This window comes from Primulina eburnea, chromosome 16 (genome assembly GCF_022965805.1).
Source record: "Primulina eburnea isolate SZY01 chromosome 16, ASM2296580v1, whole genome shotgun sequence".
NCBI lineage: Eukaryota > Viridiplantae > Streptophyta > Magnoliopsida > Lamiales > Gesneriaceae > Primulina > Primulina eburnea.
This window is the reverse complement of record NC_133116.1, coordinates 10923991-10939708: the sequence shown is the minus strand read 5'-3', so window position 1 is coordinate 10939708 and position 15718 is coordinate 10923991. Positions and strand designations below refer to the sequence as shown.

Here is a 15718-nt window from a genome sequence, read left to right as displayed (position 1 = left end):
AGTAGCAAAATTGTCGGTAAACTTGCAACAAGCTCATTTTACCTTCACATCTTCCATATAATTTTTATTCTCAAACATACGCATCACTTTCTCCTCCCACTCAAGGTATGCCTTTGGGTTGGCTCCCCTAGAGAAAGATGGAATTTTTATTTTAGCCCCACTAAAACTATACTCTTCTCGGCTTCTCTGTCTATGACCTTCATCAGGTCGCCTATCATCATCACGATTCCAGTGCAACACCCTATTCTCCTAAAGGAAGTGGCTGATTTTTATTAATTAAATGGGAGAAAATATTGCTAGATAGACATGGTAGAATATTACTTAAATATTAATTAAATGAGGATTTAAATTGAGGAAATTATCTACCATAAAATGGATAGGGAAAGATATTAATTAAATGGGTTGACAACTATATTTAAACTAATTAAAGAGGGGCCAAAAATTTCATCTAAAATAGAGTGAAAATATTTCTTAAATATTGTATTTTAAATCTTTAGTGTTTTATCTACTCATTAAATATTTTAGAGAATTAAGGAATTAATTATTGAACTTTATTTACTACTTAACTCAGCTTATTTAAATAATTCTTTAAACCTTCTTTTAAAATAAATTAACTTATTATTTATCTTAAATAAATTTTAAGAAATGTTTTCTTAATATTAAATTTTATCTCTTTACTCCAACTCCGGTCCGGCCTCACTTAATGAACTGAAAAGCTAACAATTACACTACTGCATTAAATAAATAAATTTAAAGAAAAGAATTTAAATACTCATGCAATAAAAAAATCATTTTAATTTAAATACTAGGAATTATGCATGGCTTAAATACGTAGTCTAATTTACGGATTCTACAATCCTCCCCCCTTAAAAGAAATTTCGTCCTCGAAATTAGAACTCACCGAATAACTCAGGATACCGACTCCTCATCTCTGACTCAGACTCTCACGTAGCTTCCTCTTCTGAATGGTTAAGACATTTTACTTTCACTCGCTTAACCAGCTTGTTCCGAAGCTTCTTCTCCTGTCTGTCTAAGATCTGCACTGGTCTCTCCTCATAAGACAGGTTCGGAGTGAGCTGCAACGGTTAAAAATTCAGGACATGCGAAGGATTTGCCATGTACTTCCTTAGCATAGAGACGTAGAACACATTGTGTACTCCGGCCAGATTCGGCGGAAGAGCAACACGATAAGCTAACGTCCCAACCCTGTCGAGGATCTCAAACGGTCCAATAAATCTCGGGCTGAGCTTTCCTTTCTCCCCGAACCGCATAACACCTTTCATAGGTGCTATCTTCACGAAGACATGGTCTCCAACGGCAAACTCTAGATCTCTCCTCCTCTGATCTGCATAACTTTTCTGTCTACTCTGAGCAGTCCTTATCCTGTCACAGATCTTGACTACTACATCGGCAGCCTGCTGAATAATCTCTGGGCCCAATTCTGCTCTCTCTCCTACTTCATCCCAATGAACAGGAGATCTACACATACGGCCATACAGTGCTTCATACGGTGCCATACCTATAGACAACTGAAAGCTGTTGTTATAGGTGAACTCTACCAATGGCAACTTCGACTCCCAACTCCCTGAGAAATCAATCACTCAAGCACGGAGAAGATCCTCTAAAATCTGAATGACTCGCTCTGACTAACCATCTGTCTGTGGGTGGAAAGCTATGCTAAACAACAACTTCGTACCCATGGTCGAATGTAAATTCTTCCAAAAAGAGGAAGTGAATCTAGGATCTCTGTCAGATACGATCGAAACTGGAATACCATGAAGTCGGACAATCTCCCGGATATACAACTCTGCATATTAAACCATGGTGAAAGTCGTCTTAATAGGCAAGAAGTGCGCTGATTTGGTAAGACGATCAACAATCACCCATATGACATCTAAGCCCCTGACTGACTTCGGCAATCCGGTCACGAAATCCATGGTAACATTCTCCCACTTCCACTCGGAGATAGGAAGGGGCTTGAGCATACCTGCTGGTCTCTGATGCTCTGCTTTCATAAGCTGACAATTCAGACACTCGGATACAAAACGTCTGATTTCCTTCTTCATTCCGGTCCACCAATACAATAACTGCAGATCTCTGTACATCTTCGTAGTCCCTGGATGAATGGAGTACGGCGACATGTGGGCCTCTGATAGAATATCTGCTCGGAAAGTATCACTGCTAGGAACCCACATCATGTCTGGGTATCACACTATACCATCGCTGACTATATATAAGACACTGCCCTTGGCCTCATCCCTCTACTTCCACTGAGCCAACTGCCCGTCTGCTGGCTGACCATTGCGGATACGGTCAATAAGAGAAGACTGAATCGTCAAGGTAGATAGACGGGGAACTCTACCTCGAGGATATTCCTCTAGATCAAACCCCTGCATCTCAAACTGAAGGGGTTTCTGAATCGTCAAATGCGCCATCACTGCTACTTTCCTGCTCAAAGCATCTGCAACTACATTAGCTTTACCCGGGTGGTAGCTAATGTCACAATCATAATCCTTCACAAGCTTTAACCAACGCCTCTGACGCATATTCAGCTCTTTCTGCGTAAAGAAGTACTTGAGGCTCTTGTGGTCAGTGAAGATCTGGCACTTCTCGTCGTACAAATAATGCCTCCAAATCTTTAAGGCAAACACTACGGCGGCCAACTCTAGATCATGGGTAGGGTAGTTCTTCTCATGGATTTTCAACTGTCGAGAAGCATACGCTATCACCTTCCCATTCTGCATCAAAACTGCGCCTAAACCGAGCTTCGAAGCATCGGTATAAAGGACAAACTCTCCGGGGCCCTGACGGCATGGCCAAAACTGGTGCTGAGATAAGAGCTTGCTTCAAAGTATTGAAACTCTTCTGACACTCATCGCTCCACACATACTTCCCATTCTTCTTGGTCAACGTTGTGAGTGGAACTGCGATAGAGGAGAATCCCTGAATGAACTTCCTGTAATATCCTGCTAGGCCAAGGAAACTACGGATCTCTGATGCATTCTGCGGCACAACCCAGTTTCTGACTGCTGCGACTTTCGCTGGGTCTACCTCAATACCGCTACTAGAAACAATGTGGCCTAAGAACGCCACTTTCTCTAACCAAAATTCGCATTTACTGAACTTCGCGAATAACTTATTCTTTTGCGAGGTCTGCAAAAATTTGGTCAAATGTCTGCTGTAATCCTCTAGACTCTTGGAGTAGACGAGAATGTCGTCTATGAACACTATCACAAACTGGTCAAGATACGGTTGAAATACGCGGTTCATGAGATCCATGAAGATCGATGGCGCATTTGTTAGACCAAACGGCATCACAAGGAACTCGTAGTGGCCATAACGAGTCCTGAAAGCTGTCTTCGAAACATCGGCGTCTTTCACCCTCAACTGGTGATAACCTAAACGCAGATCAATCTTGAAGAAAATCGAAGCTCCCTGCAACTAGTCAAACAGATCCTCAATCCTCGGAAGTGGGTATTTGTTCTTCATTATAACCCTGTTCAACTCCCAGTAATCAATACAAAGCCTCATCGTGCCATTCTTCTTCTTAACAAACAGGACTGGCGCGCCCCAAGGTGAGAAACTATTGCGAACGAACTCCTTGTCGAGTAGCTCCTGAATCTGCTTCTTAAGCTTTGCCATCTCTGTCGGTGCTAATCGGTACGACGCTTTGGATATTGGAGCCGTACCTAGCATAAGCTCAATAGAAAACTCCACCTCTCGCTCAGGTGGCATACCAGAGACGTCTTCAAGAAAAACGTCTAAAAAATCTCTGACAATCGGAACATCTGCTGCTGACTGATTGGGTACCTCGAGGACAGATATAAAGGTTGCTAAAAATGCCCGACACCCTCTATGCATGAGCTTCCTAGCATGAACATATGGTATAATGCGCGGTAAAGGGAAGTACATGTCTGGCTCAAATAAGAACTGCTCCATCCCAGGCGGTCGGACTAGAACGGATCTCCGCTGGAAGTCTATCAACACTCTGTTCTTCAATAGCCAGTCCATCTCTAGGATGATGTCAAATTCCGGCATCGACAACACGATAAGATCCGCATAAACAAGATTTCCATGCAGCTCAAGGTCTATGTCTCAGATCACATTGGTAGCTGCCATCTCCTCGCCTGAAGGCAACACTACTGAATAGGCTATGTCTAGTCCGATGGTCTTGACCTTGAGAAAATTAGTGAAGGTCTCCGAAATGAAGGAATGAGTAGCCCCTAAATCTATCAGGGCTTTCGTAGCTGACCCCGCTATAAAAATTCTCCCTGAAAGTTTTGAACATCAAGACGAACCCAATAAGCTCAAGAACTATCCTATAGACATGCAGAGGCGAAAGTTCTTCTAACTTAAATTCCCAAAATAATTCTGAGTAGAGCATGCAATCCTATAGCAGTTTCTAAGTTCAAAATTTGAATCTTGATTCCCAAGACACTGAAAATTTAAAATTAGCTTAAAGCTTAAAGGTATCTGTCATCAGCATAGTATCGGGGTTCGTCTACGTCGCATGGAGAGCAAAACACTCTGTCTTGGGTAGGCAGGTTCCTCTGAGGGCAATAAGGCAGTACGTGGTCTGGGCTACCACACTTGTAACACTTCCCTGAGCCAAACATACATGCTCCAGGATGGCGGCGTGAGCACTTGGGACAGACTGGTAGCTCAAATTTCCTCGGGACTGCGCGTCCCTGCTGCTGCTGCTGTGGTCCTCCTCTGTTTCTAGGCAGGCCGTGAAAAGGCCTCTTATTCTGCTGCTACTGCTGAGGAGGAGGAGGGCGGTGTGGTACCTGAACTGGTCGCTTACCCAAGCGATCCCTCTCGATGTCAATCAGGTCTTGCTCTACTGCAAGAGCTCTAGAGACCGCAACTTCAAAAGTAGTAGGGCCAGCACCCTAACATCGCGTCGTAAGATCGGCCGCAATCCATCAAGAATGTGCCTCAGCTTTCCACCCGCATCATTTGCAATCAAGGGCACAAAGTGACAGCCCCTTTCAAACTTACGGATGAACTCCGTAACAGTCAGCTCTCCATGCCTCAGGGTCATAAACTCCCTGGTCAAACGCGAACGCACCTCATCAGTAAAATACTTGGAGAAAAATACCTCCGTGAAGCGCGCCCAAGTCGTTGTAGCCAAGTTCAGGGCTACTGATACTCCTTCTCACCATAAGCGGGAATCTCCTCCGAATAGATATGTGGCTGCAACAAACTCTGTCCACATCTCCAAGCTCCATAAACTCGAAGATAACCTCGAGGGACTTGATCCAGCCCTCGGCATTCATGGGATCCGTCGTCCCTGAAAACTCCTTAGGACGCATCTTCATGAATCTCTCGTAGGTAGCCTCAGGCCCTGTCGGCCTAGCTGCCATCGCGGCATTGTTCCCCACAAACTGTCATCTGGGCATTCAAATCAGGAGGAAGGGGTGGAGGGGGTGGAGGCCCCTGCCTCTCTTGCCTCTGATCATCACCGTCCTCATGACGGTGCTCACCACCACCTCTCGGGCATCCAACCTGGCGTCTAGGAGGCATACTGTTCCATATATAACCCATACGTAACTAACATGCATAATTCTATAATTTATTTTAAATGAATACTATAATAATTACAGAATCTGAATGTAAAATATTTCATGGAAACATGCGGCTAAAATAATTCATGCTTTAAATAAAATGCAAAAATGTAAAATTTATAGACCGAAGACGTGGCTTTGTGAGCTTCTCGTGGTCAGTAGTAGTGTAACCCTTTACAAGAACATAGGCTCTGATACCAACTGTAAAGGTCTAAAAATTCGTGTTTGAAAATTTGCGGAAAAATAAAAAATTTTCTTTTTAAATAATTAAAATGTTTCATTCATAAATTAAACTGATAAATAAAGATTAATATTCAAAATGGCAGCGGGAGAATTTAATGTTTGCAAAATAACCGTTTAAAAATAATCCGACGACAGATAAAAATGTTTGATCGTAAAATAATAAATGCTGAAAAATGAGGTCCTCGGGTTCCACTAACTGCCGACCCAAGCTAGCTCACTGGTCCCCGCCCTCGGTCCCGACATCATCAATACCTACAACAATCAAGTCTAGTGAGTCTAAAGACTCAGCATGCATATATCGTAAATAACGAGTAATTAAATAATTAAAGTGCATGCAAGTGAAATATCTTGTAATGAGGTGTAACGTAAAATATCATTTCAATAGTAATTATAATACGTGCATAACTGAACTAAAAATCATAGTGAAAATGTTTGCTCCTTGGAGCCCTGTAATGAAATAGCTTGTAATAATTTTCTAGATGAGATTATGGTCTATGCAAGTGGCCCCTGAACTGAACTGAACTGAACTAACCGGTAAGTGCCCACCGGGTGAAGTAATAATCTCATGATAGTAAAGTGACCACAAGCAATATCGCATAAATCTCAAAATGAATATTTTGCACGTGATATAATTAAATATCCTGTAATAATTTTACTAATTGGGTTGGATCGCTCCCAGGCTCACTGCGACTTGAATCTAACATGAAAAATATGCAAATGATTTATCTTGACCAAACTTTGTAATTGAATCCAAAAACGAGATAATTACGCCCAACGACTTCATATTTTATCATGACTCCATACCAACCAAGAAAATTGTTTAATCGATTAATTATTGGAGATTAAAAGAAGAGAATTATCTAACCAAGAAAAGGATTAGGAAAGAAATAAGGGATGAGTGGTCAAACTAATTTAAATCTTTTTAAATTAAGGGGTGACCGATTTTTTTATCAATCGAATGGGGTGGGATCTTGCTCAATTAATTATTATAGAAGATTTATTGTGATATAATTATCTCCCAAGAAAATGGATAAGGAAAGAATTCAAAGAAATGAGTTGCTAAACTTTTTAAATCTCCTAAAGGAAGTGGCCGATTTTTATTAATTAAATGGGGAAAAATATTGCTAGATAGACATGGTAGAATATTGCTTAAATGTTAATTAAATGAGGATTTAAATTGAGGAAATTATCTACCATGAAATGGATAGAGAAAGATATTAATTAAATAGGGTTGACAACTATATTTAAACTAATTAAATAGGGGCCGAAAATTTCATCTAAAATGGAGGAAAAATATTTCTTAAATATTGTATTTTAAATCTTTAGTGTTTATCTACTCATTAAATATTTTAGGGAATTAAGAAATTAATTATTGAACTTTATTTACTACTTAACTCAACTTATTTAAATAATTCCTTAAACATTCTTTTACAATAAATTAACTTATTATTTATCTTAAATAAATTTTAGGAAATGTTTTCTTAATATTAAATTTTATCTCTTTACTCCAACTCCGGTCCGGCCTCATTTAATGAACTGAAAAGCTAACAATTAAACTACTGCATTAAATAAATAAATTTAAAGAAAAGAATTTACATACTCATGTAATAAAAAAATCATTTTAATTTAAATACTAGAAATTATGCATGGCTTAAATACGTAGTCTAATTTACGGGTTCTACAATGTTTTCCTCACCCAAATCTCACAAGTCATTCCAACGAAAAATAACTCAAACTATCTTTTTTTATTTTGTTTTGTCCTCATCACAAATACCTCGCATGTCACTCCAAGAAAGAAACGCTCGTACTCAAATGTCTCACTCAATTTTTAGAGTTTTCTCGTAAGGTACACTTTCAGGCTTTGCAGCTTGTGTGCATCAAACTCACAAGTTCAACTTCACGATACTTGTAAATTGACTTACTCAAATTGCGTAAAAAAGAAATTTGATATTTTTTGTATGTGGACAGATACTTGAATAAGACTCACAAAGAGATAAAAACAAAATTTCAGTGCTAAATAATTGCACAAATTTTTGAAATTTTGTACTCTTTTTTTATGACTTTGATCTCCTTTTCTTTTTGATCGAAAACCTCCGTTTTTTTTTTACAATTAGCACGACAAGAAAGAAGAATTTGTAAAAAAAGAAACAAAAAAGAACGACTCAAGGATGTTCGAGAATCGTAAAATTCATGAACACAAGAATACAAGATTTTGACAAAAAATCTTGTGAGTCAAGGAAACAAAGACGAACAATAGAATAAGAAAAACTGATTGATAAAACTTACTTGTTTCAAATTCTTACTCTGATTACCAAACGATTAAATCAAAACTAGCCATAGCTCTGATACCAAATGACGCGAATCCGGTTTCCCAAGCAAACGCGAACTAGACCCAGTCGCTCCCTCGATTCAGTGAACAACAAGATTTGTTTAACCCCCGATCTTTAATATTTGAAAACAAGTAACGTGTATTCGTCCCCAAGTCACGTGGTTTAGTAACAATTAATATATATAAAACAACTAACCTCAAGCGAACCTTCAAAAAACTCATCGTTGACAATCTAAATGAAGAACATTCGACAAACGCCACAAAATATTAGATTTGATAAAAACACACAAAATTCTAAAACAAGCCAAAGGTTTTGGAGAGAAAATTATCAATGTTTTAATTCAGTAATTATCGATAATCTATCCAATAATGTTTTTACAACTTGTTTTAATATGAAATGGTAAAAATACAACCAAAATCGTAAGTTAAGGTTTCCATGTTGAATTCTACACTACGGTGCATTGGGGCAAGTGTTTTTGGGCACTGGGGTGCGCTATTCTCGCTGAGACGAGCTGGGGCGCACTGTCTTGCGCAAGGGGGCGGCTGGGGCGGGGATAGCTCGCCATAAATATTTTAGGAGCTTCCTTGAACTTCTTTCCAATAGTTAGCTCGTACCGACGGGTAAGATTCATATCACCTCATACCAAGGAAGCCCAACCGCCTTTAACTGAGCCTCAAGGGCTTTGAACTTCTTGAGTCTCCGTGAGGAGTCTTGCTGGGATCTCGAGGAGTGTTTGGGAGAAGAAGCATCTACAAAATCAGATACCTCATTAACTATTCTAGGTTCTAGGTTCATGACTAGACATATTGGAAATGGAAAGTGACTTAAAAGATGAGTGAACCGAGCAAGAAAATATGGTTGGGATTTCATAAAAATTCGGGCAGAGTAATGACACGAGAAATGAGAAAGTGAAAATTATAGAAAGCGCCACATATTTATAAGGGAGTTCGAGTGATGACAACCACACGATTGAGACCGATCCAACGATCTAGATTCGGCGAGTATCTGAGTAGGCAACTCTGGAAGGTAAACAGTCACGAGATCTAGTTCATCTATGCTTTTATAACGATTAAGAAGAAAAACACACGGATTAAAATCCTGATCGTTCATTTCTACAGACTAGATGCAGTTTGAACAAACACAAAATTCAAACAAACACAAATCTAAAAGAAGCGTGCTCGGATCTGGATCTTGACAGTTGATTTCTATTGTTTAGATGTGACATAACTAACATAAAAGCTTAAACGAACATAAATATAGAAACAATATAATTTGCTCGGGTCAGCCACTACTCAATCCAAATACGTGGTCTTGGTTTCATAGTTATTTTAGACCAAAAAAAGAGATAATATTGATACCCCGTATAGCCGACCCGACCGGGATCCGAACCAAATCATCAAGTATACGAATCTATGTTTGGTAGCCATGATAAGGGAATGATTAATTAATAATCATTCTCTTATCTTGCGTTTGGTTCGTTTTTTATTAATCTACAAGCCCTTGATTATGATAGAAAGCCCACACTATTCATGTTATTTGTGTGATTAATTATCCATCCTCAAAGGGTGTGATAAATAATAATTTTTGAATAGTGATCATGATAAGATTGTATAATGACCATAATACCCTTGAATTGTTTTATTCAATATAATATGAAAATTAAAATTATTGAAAATTTAATAATTAATATAATATTTAAATTTTTATTATATTTTTTTATAAATTAATTTCATATATTTTTATTATTTTCAATCATTTTAAAGAAAATAAATTGTAATGTAAATATATCTTAAATTAAATTTTTATAAATTTGTAATTTTGTTAATTATTTTTTTATGAAAATAAATATTTATTAAATTTTAATTTACTTTTTTTAATGATTTAAATTAATTTTAATAAATGTAAATTATAATTATAAATATTTAATTATGTATCAAATTATTTTAAGAATATTTATAATTATTTTAAAAAAACAATAATATTGTAATTATTACTAAACTTTATTTAACATTAACATTCAAAAATTTATTTCTAATAAATATATTTAAATTAATTTTAATAAATGTAAATTATAATTATAAATATTTAATTATCTATCCAATTATTTTAAGAATATATATTTAATTAACACTTGGGGCATTTTAGTCATTACAATAAAATTTACAAAATTAATCCATCATTTTAAAATCATACCAAACACCATGTTATTTATCCCACCATACTATTAATCCATATATCTCATTTTTTAATCACTCTGATTATTAATCATTTACTTATCCTATCACACGTACCAAACGCAGTCTTAAAGGCCTGATAATCCCATGATTAATACAGTTATGACCAGAGCAAGAGCCCAAAATTTTTTTACACGAAATCTGAACTATCCATACTTGAGAAAGAGTCTCACAAGACGGAAATGGCCGGACAGCAGATCTCAGGACAGGGTCATCCGGCCCGAACCTAAATAAATACAGCGGTGAATATAAATGAAGTCCTACTAATGTAAAACACTTGGCTAAATCTTATATGATAAGGATGTAATCCCAAAGATATCGAGACACATTAAAATTTATAATTTGTCGATGATAAGATTAGACTAGAACAAATTTTGTCACAAATCTCGAATTCAAAGGACTTGTCCGACTTAGAGTTCTTTTCCTACAAGGTAGAGATAATCTAGCTTCTCTCATGATTTTAGACATTCACTTATTGCTATCACTAACACTACTTTTATCACACTTAAATTTTGATCAAGTACTGACTTAAATATCGGTGACTCTACATTGAAAACATCTCCGACGTCCTCTAACTTGTGTTTGTTCATGCAGATCTATACTATTATTCTGTTTGGCCCACATCCACATTGAAGTTCTGCTCGGTCCATCCCATATCAGCAAGGAGTACGACTCACCACACCGAACCTATTTTTTGCTTACATCAGATTTTGTATTTGTTTTATTTTTTAAATAAATCAAAACAAATATTTGAAAATATAAATTTAAGCACCGCCCCTGCAGGAGGGCTTTTAATTTTTCAATAGAAGGGGCAGTGGAATTTTATATTAATGCCCCACCCATAAACAGCTGAACTTGTTCAATGTAACACAATCACAGTGACCTGAAGGGCGAACATATTTCATGGAAATCATGTCAAAATCTATAGCAAATACGGATTTCAAAATACTCCAAGCACAACCATAAATCCAGAAACTTCATTGGGAGTACAGCAATGCAAAACAAGAACATTGATAACCATCCTGTGATAAATATGATGTCAATGAAATATTCAATCACTACTCATAAGCATGGATCGTACGAACAACATTTTAAATACGAATCAAATGTAAAGCAACAGTTAAGCGAGAAACTTCGTAAGAATTCAGGCAACTTCGTAAGAATTCAGGCATACCAACTCGAGTTCACAATCTAAGAGTTAAAACAATAGGGGATAATCAATAGAGAACAACAGACGAAAGTGAATGAAATCTAGATTAAAAGTTCTATAACAAAATAGCAAGCCCAACTTACAAGCATAAATTATCCTTCGAGGTTACTGTCCACAATAAAACAAGAACTCAAGCCACAGTTTATATAGAGAATAACAGTGTAATCCCAGTGAAAGAGCATATAACTGAATTATAGTTACATATAAATATATCATGAAATTCCCGTAAACTCAGACGGACAACTCTGTCTTTGAAACAAGAATGCCATCAGTATCTGCGTAAAGCCATTCGCCATCACAAATTCTAGTCCCAGCAAAATTTATGGGAACGTGCTTTTCTCCAATTCCCTTCTTGTTAGCCTTAACAGGATGTGAGGCGAGGGCTCGAACACCAATGTCGCAGCCATTGATTTCATCCACATCCCTTATACAGCCATTAACTACTATACCAGCCCATCCATTGTTCTGTGCCTGTACTACAGGATTTCCACCCAAAATTGCACATCTCAAGCTACCACCCCCATCAACAACAAGAACTCTTCCATTTCCCCTTTCCTCGAGAAATTCACGGACCAGAACATTATCTTCAAACACTCTCAGAGTAACAACTGGTCCAGAGAAGACTTGGCGCCTGCCATATATCTGGAAAACAGGATTAAGTGCTCGGAGTTCACCATTCACAATGAGCTGTGGATTTGCATCACAAACTTCAGCTGTAGTTACCAAGGCCATCCTATATCAAGTACCTCCAGGAAAATAAGCATCACAAAGAAGTGATTGCAAACAGTAACAGAAGAACTCGTGTTTATCTACGTGAGTAAAGTAAACACACAGGGAAAAAATCCCAACAGACAAATCGAAATATTTCACGTTGAAACAGGAAGAGATACAGCAACATCAAAACAAACAGACATTATTATTTTTTTTAAAAAAACTCCATTGGATCATATTGAGCTGAGAATCCCACCTAGTAACATATTCAAGAACCACCCATGTTTCTTATTTGAAAACTCCAACTAATCTAATATATAATGCAGGTGCTCACTACATCAACAACTAGATGAATTAAGATGTATCATCCACTCAAATAGATACGTTCTGATATAGCATCATTTATAACACAAGCCAAGAATCTAAAAACTCAAGAATCCCATAAATAATTTATTACTTAAATACAGCATTGTCTGTAAAAACATGCAATTAATCAAAACAAAGCCAAGAATTAGTATCTTATATCATCATCTGATCAGAACGCCAATAACCATAAAAGAGGAAAAAAATAGAAGAAGAAGTCAAGTCGTCCAAGAAACCAGAGACTATAAATGACAAAAAAATGAAAAAAAAAACATCAAATGAAGAAAAAAAGTAAAGACAAATATAAAAAGTACTCGGACATAGATCTACAATTACTCAAACACACAGATGCATTCTTCACAAACAATCCCGTTATTTATTCAGTTTTTTTCATATCCTACTCGATGAAATTCAAGGAGGAGACATGTTACAAGATAACCAGAACATTGAATATTTAAGATTTCTCTATCAGAATAATTTATCGGCCTTTTATAAGACAACATCACAGGGGAAAAAACAAATCAAAAAATCAAAATCAATAAAAAAAGAAAGCATATATAAATAAAGAGATTGGATGTAATACAATCGCAAGCTGACGAAATGCCGTCGAATTTCTCCTTTAAATAACTCAAGAAACCCCTGAAATTAATCGATTACTCGGAAAGAAGTTGGAAATTGAGCTGAAAGTAATCCGATTCAAGGGTTTCTATTGATCGAATTGGGGAAGGAACGACGGTGATGGTGATTTGAGCACTATGAATGGGCTGATTTCCTGTTATTAAAATGAGCCCGTGATTTTATGGAAATACTGAAACCACCCCCTCTGTTTTTTTAGGGATCAACTTAATATTTAGCAAAACAGACCTCGATTTTAGAAAGACTGTATGTATTAACTTTAGATCAGATGGAAGAAAAGTGATTTTTATTTTGCTTTAAGTTCCCACCCTACGTATTTGGATATATATATACAATTGGAATTGGAATTTTATTTTGGCAAGGATTGACAATTAAAAATAATATTATTTATAATAAAAAAATTTGTATGTCCATTCTTAAAATTATTTTTTATCAATAATATCTATATAAATACTTATATATTTTTTTATCAAGAACAAAAAGTTATTTTTTTATTTATAAAAATATTTTCATTAGATAGTTTTTTTAAGAATTGAAAAAATATAAAGTTTATGAAGATGAAATTAGAAATAAGGTTAAAAATTTAGATAAATTATGTTTTTAGTATTAAAAAGGATGATGTTTTTTTAAGAAAAATTAATTTATATAATTTTTTAAATATAAAAAAATTTATTCGATTGTCCAAATATAATATATATATATATAGTGTTAATTGATAATAAAGATTTGGAATGAATGTCATTTGGTCAAAATTTTATAAAAAAGTTAAAATTTATAAGTAGAGTTAATTATAGGGTAAATTGTGAAAAAATACTCAAACCCCACTTAACTTTAAATTTAATACCCAAACTAAAAAATTTTGGTTCCACTACCTAAAAGACTTTAAAAAGACAAAAATATCCTTAGTCATACTCATATGTCATAAATTCCAAATGATTGATTTTTTGGGCCGAAAATAGTATCAGAGCTTAAGTAAAATTATTTCAAATATATAAATTTATTATTATCAAGTAATCAAATGTTTGAGAAGGAGAATTTTCTCAATTAACATGAAACCGAACCCAGGTTCGAGATTAAGTATTTACATGATTTATTCCAGAACTTTAGAATATGCGCAACAGGACGACCTAACCAAGGTTAGATATCAAGAAGGAACCTATCAGAGTCCTTAGGTAAAATTATGATTCAAAATAACAGGTTCTTAGAAATAGTACTAGATTCCTCTAAACTCTCCGGAGATCTTAGAGAAATTCAAAAGACGGTACAAAACTATGACAATATGATGTATTATGTACCAGAGAATGTGGAGAAAATCCTTGAAAACCAGGAAGAAATTCTTGGAATATTAAAGGATATTCGAACAAGAATTCAGAACCAAGAAAAACAACCAAGTTCTAGAAAAAAGACTTCAGAAGTAAGGTTACCACCATCGTTTGGTACTGAACCCCTATTACATCAAAGAAAGAAGACCAAAGTGATGCCAAAACCTTTAACTTAAGAAGAAAAGATGATCAATCTAATCAAAAATGTCTCAAAAAATAAATTAATCTGTTGACGACTTTAGAAAGGATTGGTCTAGCGGATCTACAAGAACTTGCGGAATTTTTTGCAAATCTCAAAGTTGTAGATCTAAAGATGAACACGACTAGGGGTGAAAAACCTACCATAACCTGGTCATCTTCACAGGAACCACCAAGAGAAAGTTTGGGATTTCAGAATATAAAAATAAGAGAATCCCAACCATACTTTTACACTGGTGAAGAATCGCACCAGCGGGAATAAGGTCAAGGAAGAGTCAAATTCTTTTGCACAAAACACCCTATGGGAAATCTGTTTTAGAACCAAAACATCCTTATGAGGTATTCTTAACCTAGATGTATTAGATTTCAAAAACAGAGAAGATCTCATATATGATTGGACATCTGCTATGAGAATCGCAGCAGGCACACTAGATTTCAATAGAGAAGGATTCATTAAACTTCTGGAACTGAGTCTTATGGGATCAGTTAAAATTTCTTGGGACATGACTTCGGTAGAAACCAAAGAGTCAGACCTAGCCGGAGAATCTCTTAGCGAGATAGCCGGAAGAATGACTACCCTATTTAAAGCACAATTTATAGGGATGGACTATTTTAACAGTCAAGATACAGAGAAGAAAAATAAATACACTCAAGCTCTGTATAACCTTGAATTACATTATATATGTTTAGTGGATAAGTACATTATGTTATTCACTAAATATATATGAAATCCAGGGGTCCAAGAAGATATAGCAATGCAGCTCTTCTTCGCCAAGATGCCAAGTCCCGGGAAAGAAATGCTAATAAGGGAGTATATCCCTGGCAATCCAGATACATTGGCACGAAGAGACTCTTTTCTAAAAGAAAAATTGGCATAATGGTGTGTTGGAAACTAAGTTACGGC

General features: G+C 36.1%; 1 protein-coding gene across 2 annotated transcripts; it reads right to left on the bottom strand.

Moving 5' to 3' along the window:
- Positions 1-11611: 11611 nt before the first annotated feature.
- Positions 11612-13469, bottom strand: LOC140817171 (putative 4-hydroxy-4-methyl-2-oxoglutarate aldolase 2). Of its 2 annotated transcripts, none has more exons than XM_073176804.1 (2): positions 13242-13469; positions 11612-12330 (listed from the first exon to the last, which is right to left on the bottom strand). In XM_073176804.1, exon 2 carries the CDS (start codon positions 12314-12316, stop codon positions 11816-11818), a length of 501 nt encoding a protein of 166 aa, XP_073032905.1. In that variant the 5' UTR covers positions 12317-12330; positions 13242-13469; the 3' UTR covers positions 11612-11815. The 2 variants fall into 2 exon arrangements, with proteins under 2 accessions (XP_073032905.1, XP_073032904.1); XM_073176803.1 differs by having other exon boundaries at positions 11612-12317; positions 13242-13467.
- Between the last annotated feature and the right edge of the window lie 2249 nt (positions 13470-15718).

Excerpts from the sequence above, each read along its gene's own strand:
- LOC140817171 (XM_073176804.1), bottom strand. The coding sequence starts at position 12,316 with ATGGCCTTGGTAACTACAGCTGAAGTTTGTGATGCAAATCCACAGCTC.